The sequence below is a fragment of the Citrus sinensis genome, chromosome 1 (genome assembly GCF_022201045.2).
Source record: "Citrus sinensis cultivar Valencia sweet orange chromosome 1, DVS_A1.0, whole genome shotgun sequence".
In the NCBI taxonomy this organism is placed as follows: Eukaryota; Viridiplantae; Streptophyta; class Magnoliopsida; order Sapindales; family Rutaceae; genus Citrus; species Citrus sinensis.
This window is the reverse complement of record NC_068556.1, coordinates 1740075-1763475: the sequence shown is the minus strand read 5'-3', so window position 1 is coordinate 1763475 and position 23401 is coordinate 1740075. Positions and strand designations below refer to the sequence as shown.

At 34.4% G+C, this 23401-nt stretch overlaps 4 protein-coding genes across 6 annotated transcripts; 3 read left to right on the top strand and 1 right to left on the bottom strand.

Moving 5' to 3' along the window:
• LOC102621500 (EIN3-binding F-box protein 1) lies at positions 1–3647 on the top strand. Its single transcript, XM_006483300.4, has 2 exons — positions 1–295; positions 951–3647. The coding sequence occupies exons 1-2, from the start codon at positions 271–273 to the stop codon at positions 2861–2863; spliced, it is 1938 nt and encodes a 645-aa protein (XP_006483363.1). The 5' UTR covers positions 1–270; the 3' UTR covers positions 2864–3647.
• Positions 3648–4675: 1028 nt separating this feature from the next.
• On the top strand, positions 4676–5744 carry LOC102621798 (EPIDERMAL PATTERNING FACTOR-like protein 8). Its single transcript, XM_006483301.4, has 2 exons — positions 4676–5177; positions 5261–5744. Exons 1-2 carry the CDS (start codon positions 5060–5062, stop codon positions 5494–5496), a joined length of 354 nt encoding a protein of 117 aa, XP_006483364.2. The 5' UTR covers positions 4676–5059; the 3' UTR covers positions 5497–5744.
• Positions 5745–9011: 3267 nt separating this feature from the next.
• On the top strand, positions 9012–10451 carry LOC102622775 (hypothetical protein). The gene is made up of 3 exons (XM_006483304.4): positions 9012–9633; positions 9793–9965; positions 10052–10451. The coding sequence occupies exons 1-3, from the start codon at positions 9136–9138 to the stop codon at positions 10179–10181; spliced, it is 801 nt and encodes a 266-aa protein (XP_006483367.1). The 5' UTR covers positions 9012–9135; the 3' UTR covers positions 10182–10451.
• A 167-nt stretch (positions 10452–10618) lies between these two features.
• LOC102622286 (protein WVD2-like 5) lies at positions 10619–14789 on the bottom strand. 3 transcript variants are annotated; one of them, XM_025100687.2, is made up of 10 exons: positions 14676–14789; positions 14420–14458; positions 13434–13688; positions 13105–13350; positions 12929–12969; positions 12603–12665; positions 12361–12457; positions 12200–12271; positions 11928–12038; positions 10619–11489 (listed from the first exon to the last, which is right to left on the bottom strand). In XM_025100687.2, the coding sequence occupies exons 3-10, from the start codon at positions 13680–13682 to the stop codon at positions 11049–11051; spliced, it is 1320 nt and encodes a 439-aa protein (XP_024956455.1). In that variant the 5' UTR covers positions 13683–13688; positions 14420–14458; positions 14676–14789; the 3' UTR covers positions 10619–11048. The 3 variants fall into 3 exon arrangements, with proteins under 3 accessions (XP_024956455.1, XP_052291741.1, XP_024956456.1); XM_052435781.1 differs by lacking the exon at positions 14676–14789 and adding an exon at positions 11563–11616 and having other exon boundaries at positions 11341–11489; positions 14420–14658; XM_025100688.2 differs by lacking the exons at positions 10619–11489; positions 14676–14789 and adding an exon at positions 11624–11834 and having other exon boundaries at positions 14420–14658.
• Between the last annotated feature and the right edge of the window lie 8612 nt (positions 14790–23401).

The window sequence follows — 23401 nt, the reverse complement described above, 5'->3', positions numbered from 1 at the left end:
TTTTTTCATCACTATCAGCATTCCATCGTCATTTCTTTTGAGCCTCGCTTTCTCTCTCTTCTTTACCTCTGTCTCTCTTTTTGCCCTATGTGATAGGGTTTCCACTTACCTCAAAGCTGAAATCTTTCTCATGCATTCGTGTCTTGCCGATCTGAACGACGTCGTGTTAGCTCCTATCTTCGTCTGTGCTCTCTTTTTTGCTCTCTTTGGAGGGTTTTTGGGTCAGGATCTCTTCAGATTTAACTTCCCGGGGTTTTTTGAGCTCTATTCATGTCAAAGCTCTTCGCTTTATCTGGTAAGCTTTCGATCTCTTGCTTCATTTTGTTTTATTTTGCTGAATTTGTGATTTTTAGGGATCGGATCCGTAAAGTTTGAATTTTTTTTTTTTGGTAATTTTGTTACGATCTTATGACTGATTATAATTTATTGCTTGGATTAATTAACTAGATGGGCTGGATTAAATTAAATTCGATTTTTTATGGGTCTTGCTAAATTTGACTCAATTTTTGAGTTGATGCTAGGGTGCTACGAAGATAGATAGGTTGATAGGTAGGTAGATATATGCATGAAAGGGAAATACGTTATTGGTATGATGGAATTTTGCTATGGTCTATGAAACAATTAGGGAATAGTTTGATCTGCCTTATGATTGTATTAGGCATCTGCTTCTCTAGTTTAGAACTTTAAGGTGAAAAGTCTTAACATATAAGCAGCTAACTTTGCCTCAAGATAAATAATTAAGATCTTATGTGATTTAATGGAGGAAAAAAAACTTGATTCTAAATCATGGATAATAGATCAGTTTTATGGATAAGTATCTTTAATGGTTGATGGTGATCCAGGTTGAAATTTTTTTTATTTTTTCATTTAAGATGCTACTTTGTGTTGAGTTGTTTGAGAGTTGGCTGAATTTGTCATATTCATCGAAGATATTGGTTTATGGTTTGCAGGTTCTGATGATTTTTGCCCTGGGGGCCCAATATACCCAAACCCCAAGGAGTCAGGTCTCTTATTGCCCCTTGGTCCTAATGTGGATGTATATTTTCGTGCTCGCAAGAGGTCTCGCATCAGTGCTCCATTTGTTTACAGTGAAGAGAGATTTGAGCAGAAGCAGGTCTCAATTGAAGTCCTGCCAGACGAATGTCTCTTTGAGATCTTCAGACGATTGGATGGAGGCGAGGAGAGGAGTGCCTGTGCTTCTGTTTCCAAGCGCTGGCTTTCTCTTTTAAGCAATATCCACAGGGACGAAATCCGATCTTTGAAGCCTGAGTCTGAAAAGAAGGTTGAATTAGTTTCTGATGCTGAAGATCCGGATGTTGAGCGTGACGGATACCTTTCCAGGAGCTTGGAAGGAAAGAAGGCAACGGATATTAGACTTGCTGCCATTGCTGTTGGTACTGCCAGCCGTGGAGGACTGGGCAAGCTTTCCATCCATGGAAACAATTCTACTCGTGGGGTGACAAGCGCTGGCCTTAGGGCTATTGCCCGTGGCTGCCCATCTTTAAGGGTTCTTTCCCTCTGGAATACATCTTCTGTAGGGGATGAAGGCCTTTGTGAGATTGCTAATGGATGTCATCAGCTAGAGAAGCTTGACCTTTGCCAGTGTCCTGCTATTACTGACCGAGCTTTGATCACAATTGCAAAGAACTGCCCTAAATTGATTGATCTGACAATAGAGTCTTGCTCAAGCATCGGAAATGAAGGTCTGCAGGCTGTTGGGAGATTCTGCCCCAATCTGAAGTCCATTTCAATCAAGGATTGCCGCCTTGTTGGGGATCAAGGGATTGCTAGTTTGTTGTCTTCAGCCACTTATTCTCTGGAGAAAGTGAAGCTGCAAAGGTTGAACATTACTGATGTTTCTCTTGCTGTTATTGGACACTATGGCATGGCAGTTACTGATCTCTTCCTTACTGGCCTTCCACATGTGAGTGAGAGAGGCTTCTGGGTTATGGGCAGTGGTCATGGGTTGCAAAAATTGAAGTCCTTGACAATTACATCATGCATGGGAGTAACGGATTTGGGCCTTGAAGCTGTGGGCAAGGGGTGCCCAAATTTGAAGCAGTTCTGCCTCCGAAAATGTGCCTTTTTATCTGACAATGGACTGATCTCTTTTGCTAAAGCTGCTTTCTCACTTGAAAGCCTTCAGTTGGAAGAGTGCCACAGGATCACCCAACTTGGGTTTTTTGGTTCCCTTTTAAACTGTGGTGAAAAGTTGAAGGCTTTATCATTGGTGAGCTGCTTGGGGATTAAGGATCAAAATCTGGGTGTCCGTTCAGTGTCTCCCTGCAAATCCTTGCGATCATTGTCCATCCGTAACTGTCCTGGATTTGGTGACGCAAGCCTGGCTGTGTTGGGGAAATTGTGCCCTCAGTTGCAGAATGTTGATTTGAGTGGGCTTCAGGGTGTAACAGATGCTGGGTTTTTACCAGTGCTTGAGAGTTGTGAGGCTGGTCTTGCAAAGGTTAATCTCAGTGGTTGTGTGAATTTGACTGACAAAGTTGTTTCAACGATGGCTGAATTGCATGGTTGGACTCTAGAAATGTTGAATCTCGATGGTTGTAGGAAGATCAGTGATGCAAGCTTGATGGCAATTGCAGACAACTGCCCTTTGCTGTGTGATCTCGATGTCTCTAAGTGTGCTGTCACTGATTTTGGTATTGCATCCCTAGCTCATGGAAACTATCTCAATCTGCAGATTCTTTCGCTGTCAGGTTGCTCAATGGTTTCAGACAAGAGCTTGGGTGCCCTAAGAAAGTTGGGTCAGACCCTTCTGGGTTTGAACCTCCAGCACTGCAATGCAATCAGCACCAACTCTGTTGACATGCTTGTGGAGCAGTTATGGAGGTGTGATGTCCTCTCATAAGCTGCAAAGCATTCGACAAAACCCCATTCGATAATATGTAGCACTGATACAAAGGATGGGGATGAACATATCAGGAAGTCTCAGAATTTTCTAGTCAGCATCTGTGAGTAGCAGCAGCAGTTTGTTTAGTTTTTGGGTCCATCTGCTATGGGTCTTCAGTCTTCAAGTGCTCGGTTTCTTTTTCCAGGGTGAATATGGCCTCTACCTTTTTTGCAGGTTTCCGAATGAAAGAAAATCTGTTACAGCTTTTTGATGCCCAATTACGGGTGTCACTTTAAGGCCATATTTTCCTGAGAATACAGCTACTGGGTTATGTTTCTAGGGTATTCCCTCCGCTGTTAATGGTTTTGTGCTACTGGGTGTCCGTACCTAGTGTTTTAGCTATAGTCTATGGTGAGACTAAGCTTTTGTCTTTGCAAATTTCGAGTCTGTTTACCAAGTGTTCCACGTTTTTGATGCCACATGTTGGGTCTATGTTTTTCTCAAAGGGTGGATTAAAAAGTCATGAGAGTCACTTTGTTGTCGTTGCTTTTAACGGTTCAGAATTTTTGATGCCTTGTGTCGACGGGGTCTTGGCCTTGGCAGCAAGTTATATGGTCTGCCTTGACAACCCGAGGGTTGTTTTTTATTCACCAGGCCCTGGTTTTGCAGGCTTCATTTATTCATGGACTGTACTCTTTGCAATGACTTTATTGTGTAATGAAATCGGTTCGCCCTTTGTGATGTAATATTATTATCTTGTAATGCTTTTTATAATAAATAAAGATTATTCTTGTCCGCTTAATGTATTTATAAAATGATAATGTGAAAACTTTTATAGTTTTTGTTCAGATACATTGTTACTTCTTTAAATCAAATCAATGATCAAAGTTTCAAAAGAAAAGAGGTCGTTGCGTTGAAAGTAAAACATGGCGGGCTATTGTTAGTTGTTGACTAAATGATCGAAAATCTACGGCTCTTGGAGGAAGCATCCAATAAAGTTGAAACGTATCTTGTTTGTCGACCTACTTTGGCAATTACAGACTTGGGATTTCATCAATTCATTTCCGGAAAGCAATTTTTTAATCGTAAGCATCATCTCCAAGGCCATCGTGGAGACTCGAGAATCTCTCAGGTCTCCGATCCTCGTGAAATTAAAAGCAAAATATACTCATTCCGTTTCAAATTCTTGGTAAACGAATCCTCTTTTTTTCGGTTTGTCAGATACGATCACATGGGCCTGCGTTTGGTGCTTGGCTTGGTTGAAGTAAGAACAATGATAAACACTGTAGCTCCCCAGGAGATGGCTATGCAAATAGAAAATTCACATAGCAGTAAGCATCATGTACTTATGATTGGGGTCCCAAGCTTCTGCTGACGAGCTGGTCAAGCTATTTTGTAATTTTTTTCACTGATGGCCAAACTCTTTGAGTGGGCTTTCACTGTCGACAAAAGACTTTTTCCACATTAACAGTTTCAAATGAAATTGTCTAATTAATTTATAACTTCATCATGACCTATGAGATACTATTACACAATCACGTCTTCTGTACGGTTGAGGTTCCGTATCATTTCTCCTTAGACAATAGTATAAATTTATACAAAATTGAGCCAAGACAAATGAGACAAAGGAATTTGATTGGGGGGTGTCACGTGCAAGACTCCAAACACTACTACAAGTGTGCCTGCTAAGGCTGATCCTTTTGCTCAGACTGACTGGTGCATGGCATCATACCCTGTACCAGACAGCTGCTCTGCTTCTTTTCCACTACCAGACAAGTTTTTCATCCAGGTTAAAATCCTCGCGTCTCCCTGGTAACTCCTCTGTTTTTATCTTCCTTTTTAGTTTTTTCGGTACAGACAAAAATAACTTACAGTTTACTTGGCAAAAGCAATTCAATTTACTGTGACCAAAACTGAATTGCCATTGCTTTTCTTTTCATAATGAACAATAACTCCTGTAACTTAAGACAGTTAAGTATTATTATCAAAATGAAAATCCCAGTGTACCAAATTCAGTATTATTAAAAACATTGCTTTGATATATCATTGACTTACATTTTTTAGGGTGGCGTTTAATTTTTAAAAAGTAGCTATCGTGCTTGTAATGTATTTAATTACTGACCAGAATGTCAGCAGAGACATGTCTCTTCTCTTTCGCTAGCAACAACCCATCGGCTCGCTCTTGCAAACAATTCTATATACATAACATCCCAAATGTTTATTTCGCTTTATCCTCTTACAAGTCCTCAAAATTTCATTGTTTCATTGATGGCTGTGGTTAAAGTTGCTGTGATTCTAGTATCTTTGCTCACATCTCTCACTTCTAAACCTGGTATGCAAATAACCGATAGCTGTCGCCATATGTGATCTTGTTATTCAACTAAACTAATAATATGTACTGTATTGTTTTAGCAGTCTACGGAGTGACGGGAAGAGAGAAGTTGGTAGGTTCAAGGCCTCCAGGGTGTGTGAACAAGTGCTTGAGTTGCAAGCCATGCACGGCTACTCTGGTTATTCAGCATCGTCATCATCATGAACAATGGACATCATCATCACGTCATGATCGTGATGAAGAAGGTCTAGGTGAAGGTGATGGATATTATCTTCAGTCATGGAAATGTAAATGTGGTAACAAGCTTTACCAGCCTTGAAGCCATTAGTGTATACATGTAATTCACCATGAATGATGATCATATATTATTGTATGTATGGTTAGGCTAGCTCTTGCTGTCTTATTTAGAGCTGCAGTATGTTTTTGTATCTCCGCTCTGGCTTGATTATGTATGTGTGCATGTGTATTGGCATCCAAAGAGGTTTTTTTCATCTGATGTATCACTACTGTAAGCACATATTATTTGGCTTGATTAGGCACAAATAAAGAAATGCAACTTCAACTTAATGCCAAATTGGCCAACAGGGCCTTATCCTGGCTCGCTGATTATTGACTTCTTTGTCTAATAAAGTGATGTAACATCAAGCATGTGGAGGCAGCAGCATAGAAATATATGATGAAGTATGGGATGGTGCACCAAAATTTGAAAACTTTCGGATCAACAAATCAGGTGTAATGTTTGGAAATTCTTACAATCTACTGATATTATACGACTTGGGATCTTCTAGGTATCAGAATTCGTACAGTACTTATTGTACAGCTTGTAAATTTACTAAGTATAACTCGAAAATTTACGGCAACAGTAAAGATCTCTACCATTACGTTTGTTTTAGAGAAACATATCTATTTTTACTAATATTTATTGTTTAATATAGATATTTTCCTACTCACATTTCTGAGAGGGGGTTTTTGAGGAGTCACCCCATGAGAGGATTCCAAGGCATCAGCCACATGGCCCACTACCAGGCCCAGTATATGTGAGGTAAGATCACCGAGTTCCCCATGGATACTCAATAACTCATTGCCTCCGAAGACCATAATAGGAGAGAGAGTTTTTACCATTTGGCGGACTGTTTTGAGTGCCTAAAACGATTAAAGTGCTGCTGGTTATTTGAGAGTCGATAAGGGAATCTTACTAGATATTATTATCATATGCTTTAGTTGATCCGGAAACCCTTCTGAATGAACAAACAAAAGCTTCGAAGTGGGTTCGCAAATTGTCAATTAATTAACATCGTGCACATACAGCAACTATTCCACCAATCAGTTCATGCAAGCTGGACTCTATTTTTTAAAACATAATTTTGTTGCTACTTGCTAGCTGTAATTCATTGAACCCCTTTTTTTTTTTTTTCCTGCGCGCTTTTGTAGCCATCGATCATTACTCATTAGTGCTAATTCTTTCACCAAAAAGGATAAAAAGACGCGGAAGGAAAAGAAAAGATAACGGCATTTTGGACTTTTGATCACAATTTTTGACCAAAATAATAAAACGATAAAGACACAAATAGTGTTTTGTATAAGCAGCCGCATCGAGCAGTGAACGCCGCAATGAGGCTGGCTTCACTCTCGCTGAGGTGCGACTTGCGAATTTCCTAAAAAGATGAAGAGAACGGCCGGGTGGCTGTTTTGGGTCTGATTTTGATTGCGTAATATGTTTAAACATTTGTTTGTTTTATCCTAAAATTCTGTGGACTTTTTACAGTAGACGAGAGTGAGCTCATTGTTACGCATGCTATCCCGTACAGTCATAACTTTAACAATCTTAAATAAGTTTTTTAAAATTATGTCTTTTTTAGACACTATTATTCATCATGATATTTACAATCATACATTTATTGGGATCAGTTTACATCAAATCTTCGAGAGACGTCAAACTCTTGCATTCCTCAAACCCCTACAGAATATTTGTGGGGGGCTCGAACTATTTTTCTCACACTCGTAAGTGAGTGGCTCTAGTCATTGGGTTAAATCTTAGTGGTTTTTAAAATTATGTTACGTGATTAAAATTGATTGCCCATTTATATGTTATATAACTGCGTGAATCAATTGATAAAATAAACGACGCAGTGATTTGAACAGATGTATTACTGCAAAAACAAAGAAATTGGTCGAGCTTGGGTAAGCGTTTACTAAATTTAAGAAAATCTTTTCATTTTGACTCAAGAATCACGTTATTTTTTCCTCATTTATATAAACTCTGATCTTTGAATTTCGTGGATGCATCACGATTTACGTGAAGCCTAAGGATAACTATCAGAAGCGAGGTGGTCATAAATCTAGATGGTCATAATTGTCATGTGCACGTACATGCTTGTATTTCCTTAAAATGCAAACAATCAACACAACTCTTTAAAATGATTATTAGAAGCAACAACGTGATAGTTCCAACTTTTTCATAAATTTGTATGGACCGACATAATTAGAGATTTTTATGTACAGACATTCGCATTTTTCTTAATATACGAACAATTAACAGTATAAATTTTTATGGTACATTCAAGATCAGATAAGTCTCTAGTCATGTTCAATCTATGGGACGATGCCCTACACTTACAGTGCGGTCGGCATAGCCCTTTATACAAACAATCAATGGTTTGCATCTTAAAAATGTTTGGACATGTCATTTTCATGATTGGTTTGGTTAAATGAACTGGGTCTAAATCTATTATTTACATATTTATAAATGTGTATATAAAATATTTTTTGATGTGTAATATAATAATTATGATTAAAATAAATATTTTATATTATTAATTTTTAAAATATTTATTTTTAAAATATTTATTTTTAAAATTATTTCTATAAAAAAAAAGTGAGTTGTGAAATTATTTTTGAAACAATGAAATTACTTATATAGTAGTTCAAAAGAAATCAAATACAAAACACAAATACATAAATAGGAACAAATAAATGTTAAAACAGTTTGGGGCCAATTTGGTAATGTTGTTACTTTTAAAATAGTTGTTAATTATACTGTATAAATAATTAGTTGTGAAGAGAATCAATTATTATTTGATAAATTTTTTTTAAAAGTGCTATAAGTTTTAAAAACTGTCATATGTATTTAGTAGATCTTACTGTTAAACTACTACAAAAATATAAATGATTGAATTTCACATAATGTTAAATAAAATTTATTTATACATGTATAAATAAATATATATATATATATATAATAACTTTTTTATTGTGTAATATAATTACTGATAACTAAAATAAATATTTTATTTTATTTTTTAATTTTTTGCTCAATATAATTGCTAATAATAATAATTTCTTTAAGATTAATGATTTTGTTTCCTCTTTAATTTTGAATTTTATAATACATACAAAGATACATAAATGAACTTATTTAAGTATAAAATTAATTCTCAAAATTAAATTTTAAAAAATTATTTTATTACTTTTTAAAATCTACTGTCAGGTAAGATGGTTTTACTAAAAATAACTTCTTAAAAAATTAACAATTACCAAAATTAATTTTTAAATATACTTTTGAGTCGCAAAAGAAAAATAATATGTGAAATGCACCCTCAGTCCCATGGGTTAAGAAATATCAAGGTGATTTCATTTTAGTTGCTGGATGGTCCAATTAAAATAAAAGTCAACTCATGCCAGAGTTTACAAAAAGGGGCCCCACACAAAGTCGCGTTACAATAATAAATCAATCACGTGCAAGGACTGTACCCTTGGAGTCCACCGCACGATTTCAATCAAACGGCTGACCTCACATCTGCCCTTTTAACTTTATATCCATCCAAATACATCAAGCCTGAAAAAGCCTTCCTTACAGCATCAGCAATTCAGCTCAACATGCAGTTTCTATATTTCTCTCTCAATCACTGAAAGCGCTTTTTGATCTTTCCAGACTAAAGCAGATAAAATAAAAGGAAAAATGCTTTTAAGAAGCGCTTCTTCACCTATCTTGAGATCATGCAGCTTCCGGTCATCGCCGGAACCCGATCTGGGCATGCGGATCCATACACCCAGATCCATATCCATGTCATTTTCATCATCATCCATCAAGAGAATCCCACGAACGTTATCAGATGGCGATCTTCAGCAGCTTCACATAACAAAGACCAAAACTTTATTCAACAATCCGTTGATTCCACGTGATTTGCTTGTAGAAGAAGAAGAAGGAGGAGGAGGAGAAGATGGACAAGGAGAATTTTCTACTTATAACGAAACGACACCGCGTTTGTCTGGTGGGTTGCTGTTGGATCATGGCTGTGGCGGTGGCGCCCGCGGAAATGGCGGATTTCTCGGCGGTGGCGGTGATGGAGATTCTGGTAAAGAAAGCGAGAGCATGGATGTATATTATCAGGAAATGATCAAAGCCTATCCTGAAGATGCTCTCGTTCTTGCCAATTATGCCAAGTTCTTGAAAGAGGTATTGGAACTTGCAAACTACAGACTTTTGCAGACCATATTACAAAAACTATAAAAACTCGTGGGGCCTAACATATATTTACATACACAATGAACTAAATTTCAATCAACGCCCTTATTTTTGTTGAATTTATATTTTGATTTTGGTCTTTGAGTTCAGATACGAGGAGATTTTGTGAAAGCTGAAGAGTATTGTGGGAGAGCAATTTTGGCAAAGCCGGGTGATGGGAATGTGCTGTCCATGTACGGGGATTTGATTTGGATTAATCATAAGGATGCTCCACGTGCCAAGAGTTATTTTGATCGAGCAGTTCACTCTGCTCCTGATGACTGGTAATATTTGGATCATTTAGTTCATTTTTGTTTTATTTTTTTCCCCCTCAAAATGGATTTGTTATCTACTTATCTTGTGTTTACAGCCACGTTCTTGCCTCGTATGCTCGATTTCTTTGGGATGCTGGAGAAGAAGAAGATGATGATGATGGTGATGATCAAGAAACATGCGCATCACAGCCCAATATTTTGCCTCCACTGACAGCAGCTTATTGAATGAAGCTCACTTTTCTGATTGCGGCTCTGATTTCGTTGTGAATAGTTTGATAAGTAGTAACTTTGACGATGGCTAAGTAAAGGAAAATATCTAGCGAGTGGAACCTGGGAAACTTTAGTCACAGGAAAAAAATAGAATAATCTACGCCCTGGTCGTACTATATGCTTGTCTTGTTTTTCTTGTTTGTCTTGGTGATGTCTTTTACACTATTCTCTTGGCTTTTCTTTTCATATGGTCCCCCCAACGAATAATTCAGCTCTCATTCTTCATTTAGCTGTTGTAGATATCCTTGACTTCCAATCTCATCTAGACATCTATTATCTATGTCGTATGCATGGATAGAGAGTTTCAATAAGAGTTTGTATCTTCGACGGTAATCGAACGTCAATGACATCTAAAATCCTTGGAAATCGAATATGCAAAGTGACTCGAAACAAAGTCCACAACACAAAAATCAGCCTTAATTGACAATTACACTTGTTCAAACAGAAACGCCTTTAAGCAGACAATACTTTTCGATCATCCGGACTTAACCCAAAATTTTTGAAAATATTCTAAAAAGAAGCCAGTAACTACAGCATGCTTAAGCAACATAAATTACGATAACTTGCCAAATTATAACATACAGGGCTCCAAATATGAATGCGGAATCCTAGTGATAATACCAGCAAGCTGGGAAAGCAAGCAAGCAAACAAACAACCAATGCTGCTGACTATGGACAAAGACTTGATCACAACCCAGTATGCAGAATCTTTCACGCCTTCATCATCAAATAATTTCTGTCTCAAACCTTTCTTATTTACGAAGAAAGAAGCCGACAGCTTTGTATATGCATCCAATTCCAAACTTCCAACTGCTTCTTAACTTAATTCTCCAACGCTATGGGTTCTTGTACAAGGATAGGCTGAGCTTGCTCTTCAGCCACCAGTCCCTCATCCTTATGAAACTGGGTTTCTTCTGGCTCAGCTGTAGGAATCTGCTCCTGCTCTTCTGTAGGAGATGCAACTTCCTTTGTTGCATTCGATGAGGTGGTATTTTCCTCATTAGGTGCTTTTGATGAAGTGGTATTTTCCTCCTTCATGGAATTCAATATGGTAGCCTTTTCAGAAGGCAGTTTAGGAAGGGACTTCCGCTGTGGTTTCTTTGGGTGAACAGGAGAAATTCCTCTGGCAGAGTTACTCGGAGGACCTTTTGCGTCCAGACTCAGCCTACCTGGTCGACAGCTGGTACTGTCTTCTACAGAGTCTGCAGGAGTAGAGCTCTTCCTTCTACCAAGCTTAGGAGATTTGGCTCTTGTTGTGGGAATCTACACCAAAATAATATAGATTAAGAAAAAGCATCACGGTTGTGTAATCTTATTGGATACACTACCACATTACCAGTTCAGTAACAGATCAATGCTGCCTTGCAGACTAAAAAAGTCAAAAGGATAACTGGAAGGAAAAAGCAATAACAATTAACTCATTTGCACTGTAATTACTAGATACAAACAATCAAGGACCCATAAAAATGTAACTACAAATTGAAAATTAAACCAAATGAATGAACCTAAGTAAACTTCATTTATGAGGTTGAAAACAATTAGAGATAGTTGAAGCACACAGAGTTCATCAGCATGTGAAGAGATCTCAACTTGAAGATATCAAAGTACCTGAGGGTGGAAAGTCTTTGACATATGAGCCAATTTGCAGGGAAGAAAATAATTTTTGATTTGATGGAAATTGTGACAGAAAAATCAACTTACTTTCTTTAGTTCCACCTTAGGAGGTGGAGGCTCTTGATAGAAGGTCGGCATTGGAGTCGCTTTAAAGTTTAAACTCTTCCTGAGCATTTTAATCTCTGCTTCTTGAGTTTCCTACAAGAGCATGCAGATACTTGTCATTATCAATGATATGGGAGAAGGTAGTCCCTTAACCAAGCAGGATTTAATCCATGGTCTCCCCTCTCACCCACTTTATAGCAAAGAGAGATTTCAACAAGTACAAATTACAGAAGATCACTGATATAAAATACCACCTTAGATTTGGCTTGCAAGGTACTTTTTTCTACCTCCTTGGCATGAATCTTTTCTTCAAGTTTAGAGTAAAACTGCACACATTGAAGTAAACAATGACATTGATTACAAATGGAGGAGTGGACAATGTATAAGCTCCACAAGGTGCAAGTACAAAACTAACCTCTCTTCTTTTCTCAGCACGTTCATCACACCGAAAACTGAAGCCATAATTTGGAAGTGCACCGACCCTGCGAGGCTTGGCATCGTCTGATTTGTAACTATTAAAAACTTAAGGAAAAACATACAAGTGTCAATTAACAAACAGAAACAAAGGACAAAATGAACTTAATAAAACCAAAATAACACCCCTTTTCGACCCCATAAGGAAGAGAACAAGAAATTATTCAAAACAGAAAAGGATACTCTAAATCCTTTCCAGCTTTTTCAGGGGGTCCTTTCTTCAAAGGTTTTGATTTAGTCTTCTCCCTGAATCCACAAAATAAAAGTTCACAAATAGCTGGAGGAAAATGATGTCATCAACACCCCTTATTTTAAGGCAAAAAAAAACAAACAAAGAAATCAGTAATCAAATTCAAAGGGCAACAATAAAGATTTTTATATCAGTACCCTTGCAAATTCAATGAAATGTATTGCAGTTGTAAGAATTGTATACAGACATACAGCGGCATGGTGAAGAAATAGAAAGTGCAATTAAATGAAAATAGAAAAACAGTGCATGAAGTACATACGCAAGGCCTTCAGATGATGGTGTATCAGACTTTCCAGATTGCTGTATCAAACACAGAAACACAAACAATGATCAGGAAACACAGATGCAATCAAAACCTGAAAAAATGAGCTGTAGTATCCTAAAGTCATCATATTCCATGCAAAAGCAGTGCAAAAAGGTTGAATCAAACTTCACCTTAGAGAACTGGGCCTGTCTCTCATTGAAAGTCATGCTTTTAAAAGATTGTTTGGAATGTGAATTCAAACCAACGGAACCATTTGAAATAGTCGATGTTCCGTCATCATTTTTACCATCTTTGCTTTTCTTCACGCCAGTTGATGAAACGTTTTTGGGGTTTAAGGGCTTCTCGCTCTTGCTCTTGCCATGACCCTTTAGTGGTATGGATTGCTTTGAAGTATCAGCAGCCTTGCCTTTCCCAGTCTGTGAGGGGCACACAACAACAAGATCACAGATAAAACAAAAGTTTAGATTCAAAGAAATTAAAAAGCTTGAAAAGCTTATACCTTAGCCACAACCAAGCCATTGCTTTCCACATTATCACTTTCTCCCTCCATGACCTCCCCGGTGGTTCCACTCTCATCCAACTTATCAACAGTTTCTGAATCTCCATTTGGCCTTGCAGTCTCAGTAATTGTCTGGTTCACATCATCTGCAATAACCCCATCTTCTCCAGAGGCAACAAGTTGTTTATGGGCACCATTTTGAAGGGCCACCTCATCTCCCTCAGCCACTTTAAGATCATCAGAATCCATCACACACTGCAAACAAGAAGAAAATTCAGACGCAATGATAGTTACGTATCCTAGGCAAAAACAAAACTCATTAAAAATTCGAGCAAACAAGATAGTGTAACATTAACGCAGAAAACATTTATCTAATTTGTCTATCTCCACAGCTATGTAAGAACATATAATCTCAAAGAACATATATGAGAATCAAACTGATTTGCAGAACACATTTTCTCAGTTAAATTTAATAATAAAAAAGAAAAGAAATGGGAGATGGCAAATGTTTAATCACTGAAACAATTGGCCATTTTAAATAAAAACCTAATCCCCGAACACCATTAATAAACAAGCCACCATTTTTTTTTCCTTTTTCATTTGCAGTCTCTATAATTTCCAAGTAATAAACGCAGCATTCATAACCTTTTTTTGAAGGGAAAAAAAAAAGAATTTTCTTATAATAAATCAGTCGCAGCAAGTTAAATTTTAAAAACTAAAACAAATAGAACCAAATCAGAGCGATGTATAAACAAAAGGAACAAGTTGAAACACAAATTGAATATCAAAACAAAGAAATAATCAGAGAATGAAAAGATCTCAATATCAATCAAAACGAACACAAACTCAGTCGTTTCACATTGATCTACTCAAACCGGAACAAACATGCCACCCAATTCCTAACAAAAGACCCAAAACGACTCCGTTCTGTGTCATATTTTTCCCTCAACTCTCACAGCAACCAAACGAGAGTTTCAAAGCTTTACCTCGAAAACCGCGCAGCAGCAATCAAAGCTCCATTATCTCTGCTAAAACAACAATAACAATGAAAAATAACAATAATGAGGCAAATTTGTTTAAAAGATCTACAGGATGAAAAAATGAAACAAGATTTCACAAATCGGCGGATCCGAACCGATCTTCTTCGGATTCAAAATTCGGATTTTAAAATTTTTTCTGTTTTTGGTTAAAATGGCTATAGAATAATAAATAGAGTAGTAGCTTGAAGGCTCTGTTTTATACCAGCGGCTTTCAAATCCAATTCTACAGGTCACTCTCGCGCAGAAAAAGACATGCAGACACACAGAGGGAAAATATACGGTCGTGGGGTGTGTAATGTATAATTAATCGATATGTTATACGGTTATACGGTTTTAGTGGAAATATCAGGTATTTACGGACGGTTGACGGGTTGAGTAACTAACACGAGGCCCTTTCCCTTTTTAATGGATTTTCAAAAATTTACCCCTTGATTATTTTTGGGATAATAACATCGGGATCCCTACTTATTTACATTTTCATGAAGAATTATATAATTTCTCTATTTGTATCAGTAAAATCCTTTATCACTTTGTTATTACCCAATCTTTTGGGAACCGCTGGTTTTTCTTGACATTTTTTTTATGAATATTTTCAAAACTTTTTTATTTTTGTCCAAAAAGATACTTTCACAAATTTATTCTTGGATTTTGTTTCAATAAATGAAACCCAAGGAACAAGGTAAATATATATATATATATATATATATATATATATATATATAGAGAGAGAGAGAGAGAGAGAGAGAGAGAGAGAAATGTTCCAGTCAGGAATTTTAAAGTGCGGGAAAGTACGGGAAATCTTTTAAACCGCATGGTTTTAAAGGTTTAAAACTGTAAGCCTTCAAAGCCGTGTGGTTTTAAAACTTTCCCGGACATTCCTGTACTTTAAAATCTCTTATCAGAAAACTACTATATATATATATATATATATATTAAAAAAAAGGTTACCTTTTCCCAAAAATTCGTTACATAATATTTCTATTTTTCTCTACAAAAAAAGCCTGACTATCTCCTTTTCATCCCCGTCGTAAGGGAGCTCTCCAAGTTCTTCTTCTGATGGCACTGCACCTTAAGATCTTCTCTTTCTATTTTGTCTTTTTATTTCCTTTCACTTCTTGTGTAAAGGTAGATCTCCTTTTATTCCATGGGTGGAAGTAGTTCTTCCATAGTTGTAGATCCATGGCTTCTACTCTGTCCAAACACTGATTTACAATGGTTTTGATTTCTTTTGCTGCTATTATCCATCAAAATGTATTTTTCTAGTAGATTTAAAGTTTTTCAACTCTAAATCTAAAAAAAAAAAAAAAAATGCAATGTGTAATTCAGTTTATACGAGAGACATGTTATTGTATTAGTTAGTGATTAAGCTAAAAGAAATTGATGTTTTAAAAAGAGCTGAAGAATATATGTAAATACTGATCTAATTTTTAAGAAATTATTATATAATGTCATCAACCAATTAATGAATGCTATATCATCAACACGAGGCCTCCTTCATATCATTTAATATGCCAATTAAAATTCAAAAATTTAGGTCAAAATTAATTGTGGTTTCCTTTTGTTTTGTTTGTTTTCAAAAAAAAAAAAAGTGATACAAATATACTGATACATTTACAATGAAAAAATTATTAAAATCTCTTAAATTAATTTGGTAATGGTGTGGTTTAAATATCTAAATCTGTAACAAGTCGATTTTACATATGAAGAATTTTAAACCACTTCTTGTATGTGAGTGAAGAGTAAATGATTTATTGTTGGAGAATTAAAGAGATTCGAATTCGGTGTAACACTGTTTAGTGCAAACCATTAAAAGTAACTGACTTAAGTTGAATAATAAAATCGGGGTGATGAACTTAAATTGGTAGCAGATGTTTTTAAAATTTAAGGCAAAAATTATACATTAGTTATATTATAAAATTTACCAATTTAAAATCAATTATTCTAATTTTCTAAGATGTAAAATTATTAATAAAATTTTCTATTCTAATATTGCTAATATGTGTTTCAAACTAGATAATAGAATTTTCACTAATTGTTTCATATAATCTTTTAGTTCAATTGTAATATTTCCACTTACTGTTTCTTCTCTTAAATCACAACTTTCTTACTACTTTTTTAGATCAAACTAACTTTTCTATTCTTCTATTTCTTCTTTTTTATATACAGTTTTTTTTTTCTATTGAAATAGGTAAAACTAGCACATAAAAAAGTAATAGCTGAGCAGTGACCAATAACCATGGAAAATAGAGAAAACTGTTAGATTTTTTTCCCCTTGAACATAAGGTAGAGGAAGCATTTTTTTTTTCTTAAGCAACAAGAGCATATCATATCTCGTTTGTTGGAGAAGAAATTTTGGGGCTTTTATGGAGGTTTAAAAGGAATATATAATTTTTTTAATTATAACATAAAAATCCTTAATCGTAACAATAAAATAGAGTTTGGTTGTCTTGTGTAGGAATTAAAAATATTAAGTATTACATTAAACATAATTTTACTTAAAGAATTTGATAGTTTATTTAGGAAAAGATAATTACAGAGTAATAATACTCAAAATAGAGATTTTTTTTTATTGAATGTATTAATTTTAACGGTTGTATAAGAATTAAAACTATTAAGTATTACATTAAATAGACTTTTGTTTAGGAATTTGAGATAGTTTATGTAGGAAAATATAGTTAAAAAGTAATAACAAATTAATTTAATAGTAATAACTTTAGAATTCATATTTTTTTAAATAAAAACTAATAGTTTAACATAAATGTAAGGCTTTCCTATATAGCAGGATCCTAAGGAACTACCTAAGTTGCCTAGGGTCGAGCTACTCCCGATTGTTTTTTTTTTTTTTAAATAAGCGATGGGTGCAAAATGTGGTGACTAATTAATTAATAATGTTTTTCTTTTGGCTGCTTATGCTTAAAATATTTAATGTTAATTAAGAAACCCTAACGTGTTAGATTATGAGAATCAACTATAATTTATGCATGCATTGCATGAGGCCGGGTGAAGACAAACTGACCGGACGAGGCTGAGTTGTCGAGTACGCCAGGAAGTGTTTGAATCAAAACCATGATTTTCGGGCCACCGTTTGATTTTGAACCCGCACTCTCTTAACCGTTAGAAAACACTACACCATCACACCATCAAACCATCTACGTTTTTTTTTTTTTTTTTTCGTAGTTGTTATTCAAATTGTATAAGGATATGTTCTGAATGAATGAGAAGGCTAATTTCATTCCACACCCATTATTATTGACAATCATTAACGCAATCATAATATTATTATAAGCATCAACACAAGTCCGACCGCCATTTTCTGTTTGTTAATTTAAACAGTTGACCAGAATTGATCACCAATGTAAAGACATTTTTCCTCTAAATTGTAAATTAACAAAATAAAATAACAGTTGGGGGTGCGTTGATGATTATCAATAATAACTGGGTGGAGCTAAATTAATCCTAAAGATTTCTTTTCCCCTCTTAAATATTTGGGAGCGCGTCAATTTGCTTCATTTTTTTTTAATTTTTAGAGCTCAAATAACAATAGTATATGTCGATTGCCGATGTAATATAATAAGAAATAAGTGTTCCAATGTTCTGAAAAAAGTAGATCATGAATGGAATCAAAGCATAAATTAAAGTTATAATTATGGTTTTAAATATTAATGGGGCGAGAACCGCCCTTTGATCTGATTGATTCACTTTCTATATATATCAACTTTTTGAGAGCGGGTGTTGTCTCTTTTTAATTGTATTTTGGGATATTTTTTTTTTTCTCTTTGAAAGCTGAAAAAGCAACAATCATGACTGGAATGTCAGCAAATTTTGGTAGAATTTAAAATATATATAAAAAAAAACTGGTTAATGGGGCAGTGAGAAAATCAAATCAGCAAAAATGAAGATGGTAACCTAGCTACTTATTTACAAGGGCAATTAAAAATAATTTCGGGCATGTTATGTATTGTCAAACAATGAATTGCTAATTCCAATTTGAGATGATATAGCATTTAGCTATTGGTGCTTTTCTTTGTAGACTTATAATACACTCTCATCAATCATGATTGTAACAAAGATTAGGTTAAATATATTTTTAAGGTCAAGCAAACACCCATTATTGCTTTGCTTAATAGACTTGTGTGACCAACAAGATAAGACACAAAATCCTTTCAAGCCAAGATGCGGCCAGCACAAAGCCACAAACACAAGGTGATAAGATTAATATTTTTTTCTTTTTTTGAATTACATGAGACTATTACTCAAATTACAATTCATCATGAGATTAGTACTGGAATTAATTTACAAATCTTATATAGCACATCCCATATTTTTACCCTCGCTAATATTCGAGGAACGTCCATTTCACTCGCATTTTGAAAGAGAGAAAATCGTCTTCACTTAAATTGTGAGGTATGTGTTCTAACCACTAAGCTAATAGCTGATAAGATTAACTTCTAATTAAAATAATTAATGGATTTTAATTTTCGTCAAACCTCGTACATCTATAGTCAATGATATCACACCATTTTCAAGTGTTTTATTTGTGTTTCAACTTTCAAATCAGTGAAAGCACTGGCGACTTACTGCTGAAAGCTAACATGCAACAGATTTCAGGTGGGTGGAAAAGTTGGTGGTGAAAACTTAGGTGTGTATCTTATTTCTAGGCAACATTATCATAATTACAAAGTTAGATGCAGAGGTAATACAAGTGATTTAGTGGACTATGATGCTTTGTTGCGTTGAGTGACATCTCTTAAGTGGAGTTGTTTTGACTCTATTTATAAAGAGTTATAGAATCACATTGTGTCATAGATGCTTACTAAATAATCATTTCAAGCATCTTACGGCATACATAAGCTTATCATTCAAAGTTATAAGCTTATAGTATACATAAGCTTATAGTGTGCATTTATTAAATTATATATCTAAATGCATAAGCTTAAAATTATTTGACAGAGAAATTAACAGTGTAAAAAAAATTAATTGTGTTATGTGACTGTAAATTTTGGAGAAAAAGAAAATTAGTGAAATGTAAATTGGAGTTTATACGCGACATGTAGAGTGAGTGAGTGACTTCATTTTTTTTGTATACAAATATAGATACACAAATACAATTGAATACAATATTTACGTGGGATATATTTAAGTGAACAAGTCAAATTAAAAAATATATATATAGCTGACTAAAAGCACACCGAGTAATTCCAAAATGCGCCCACACGGCACGTGAAATGAAGCAAAAGAGCCAATAGAGATGACAAGTGCATGTTCCCTTCTGATTTCTGCTCTTCACTCATTCTAAACGTCTCTTCTCTTCAAAGAACATGATTTATTTTAGAGTTTGCATTTGTGACGCGGGGTCCTCTTCACCTTCCACACGTGTCGTGTTTATTTTAGGTCAAGCATAAAATTGTATTAATTAGCACAGCTCCTTTACTTATATGCTCCATGCCTCTTCTCATTTCTATTTATATTTGAATTTTGCAGACAATAAAATGAGTGTTTTTGTAATTTTGTTGCTCATTTTCTTGGCAAATTGATTGAAGGAGACAGTCGAATGGAACAAATTTTCCTAGAAAGTAATGGAGAGAAGAAAATCTTTTTGCCAAATATAGAAGCAATAAAAACCAGGTCAAATAGCCAATTGAGCAACTTTCAGGTGATAATGGTGTGGCCCAACATTCTCTTTTGTGCAACAATAAACGAAATTTATTCTTCTTTTTTATGGCCAATTAAAGGACCCACGTTAAAAGGAAATTATAAATAGGAAGAACAGACATGATTTTTTTTTTTTTTCAAATTATTATAAAGTCATGTACCTGTTGAAGCTCGAACTCAGAATTTAAAATTATATTATTTTTTACCCTTTTGAGCCTTTAGTTTAAGCATGAATAAAAGGTTAAGGTTAAATAATATAAATATCAAATCTGTAGAGTTATTACTATTTGTCTCTTCCTTAATTACTGTTCTTTTCTCTGCATCCTAACTTCACGGACTCTGGGCCTCCCCTCTCTCTTTTTCCAGTCTTCTTCCTCCATCCTTTTCTCTTTCAGTCTTTTACTGAACAGTCATAACTATTGTTCTCTTCACATGACTTTACACCATATTTTTTCAACTGACTGCGGGTGCATTTGTGGTTGGGTAACTTTATCTTAAAAGTTACAGTAGTAAAGTGTTTGGTAAACACTAATTATTATAGTTTGGAAGTTATATTGATATGATTTTTCATTTATACGATGAAAAATTTATTATATCTTTAATAATTTCGTCAAAATCTATTATATCTTTAATAATTTCGTCAAAATTATTATTTAAAATTTATATTTACTATATTTTATTAACTTTTATTTATAATTATAGTTTTTTATCCACAGCAACAATATCTCAATCCGAAACAAAACCTTAATTACATAAGTTGATAAAGAATTCTTGACATACAAATATTTTTTCTTGTATTCAATGCATTATAAGCTCTTTAATATATTTAATCTTGACCATTTATTTCTCCTTAATCTAAAGGAAGTGTAAAAAAATAGAGTAGTTTTATTGGACTGTTGATCCACTCTTAGTATATTAATGTTTTAACTAACAAAAATGAAATTATAAAACTTAAGTAGGGTCAAATGATGAGTTCGAGAAATAAAAACTTGATTCTCAACCGTATGTGGGAATCAAGTTTCCATTCTATAATTTAAAAAAATATGTGTATCCACATGTTTTATTCTTATCATTCTTATTTTTTAACAAATAAACACTATCAATTATTTTTATTTCAGATTTTGATTCTCCAATCACATAAATAAACATATCATAAATTCATTCTCATATCAGATCTTCAGATTATTCAAGAAAAAGGACAACAGTTCAGTTGAGGTGGGCAATTTCTCCGAATTAAACCTTATAAGCGGTTCGATATTTGGTTTTAGAATAAACTTCAATTGACAATTTTCTGAATCAACCTAATTTAATTTTCAGTTTCACATTTCTCTTAATTGATCAGGTTTGTTCCAATTTAATTTCAAATTCATGCTTTTAAACCCGCAGACTTCCGTAGTATAAATATCTTTCTAATTGTGAGTTCATTTTATACAGTTGTACATCAAACATTTCAGAAGGAAACAATCAAATAGATTCACAAGAATTTATAAAGAACCTGCGATGCAATATTAAAATAACACTGAAGAGTGACTATATAACATATAGTCTTGTGTGCATAAATTTGAAAATAGGATTCCTTGATGGAATCGTATGGAAGTCACAATCAAAGAGACATCAATTGAACTGGGGACCCCTTAACACAGTCTAATATGTTGTTAGTTATTTTGCGTAAATATCGAGATAATATATAATACATGAATAATTATCATCTCTTTTTAATTTTCTCTGTGTCTCTATTAAGAATAACTTTTTAGGATACTGTTAATATTTCGTTCAACATTATTTGCGTAGCCATTTCTTGCCGTTTCGATGATTCTCACATGCAGAGACATCGACTACTTGGCCACTTATATATGGACCCTCATTCTCTATAAAATTAAGGTCTTGAGCCGATTACTTGAAATCTTAAAAAGTCCTACTCCCACCGCATGCAGAGTTAACTTTCTCAAACTTGGACACACATGAGCGTGACCAGACTAAAACACACGAATATCTCTCAATGAATATATTCATTGTCATAATCTCGAGGCTGCTGTCAACTTCTGAAGAACCAACCTGTGAAGCACGGAGCAAATTTAACATGTTTAAATGTTTTTCAACAACAGGTTGTTCTGATTCTGATCCTCCTTGATCCAACAGTAAAAAAATTTACAACATTCAAGTCTCCTGGTGTGGTGATGGAGCCATAATGATCACCAATTTCCTAGATAGGGAATGAAGCCCCGTATCTGATTCCATCTCCTTGACAAAACATTTGTTCGAGCTGCCTGTTTTGCGGAGAGGAACGACGTCACATGATGAATGATAGAACTAGGCAGTTCTGATATTCTATCCATGGCATCAACTGTCTTATCCATACTCTGCAACTTACAAGGAAAGATCGAAAAGAATGAAAGATAATCAATATATTCTGAACAAATTAATTAAAAGAACCGTAAGGCTTATTTGGTATTGTGGTTAAACAGCTCTAGCTTAAACATTAGTTATTATAGATTGGAAGATAAGTTAATTTTATCTAGTACTTGTAATTACGAAAAACAATTAATGCAGCAACATATAATTAAGAAAGATAACAGAGAATCAATAAGTTCTAGATCTAACAAATTAAAAGAACCCTAAAACATGTAGTAAATTTTCCAGAAGAATTCTTCTAATTTAGCCCCAAAATTAATTTCTGACAAAGTAGAATATACCTAACCGGCCGTTTTCAGAAGATAAATTGAACATATATAAAAAATTGCACAATGGGTGGTTAAAAAAAAAAATTCAAACATAAAACAATATAAAAATATCTTGTCAATAAATTAATCCGACGAGAAGTTCACTTGCATGTGTTTTAACAAGAAGATGGGAGAGAGATGGAACTGTACACAGGCTTAAATAAATAAATACGTACTTGGTCATATAAATAGGTAGAATTTTTTTTTTTAAAAAAAAAAAAAGCAGGGCTAGGGTTTGGTGGTGGCTCAGGGGTTTAGGGTTGGAATAAACAGTGGTGCTGTGGTGATACCCCTTAGTCAATTTCTTAAATTATGTTAGGATTAACTAAAGATTTTTTTTTTTAAATTAATTATTAGCTTAATGCGTGAGTGGAACTCTTTTTTTTTTTTTTTTTCAAATTTGATGATTAAATGGAAACAGCTCGTAATTAAGATTTCTCCATCCTTAAAAATCAATAATAAAAATAAATCTAGTACTAAGATAATTACATGAATAATTATCTCATTTTCTCTACTAAGAATAATTATCATTTTTAATTAAAAAAGAACAATTATC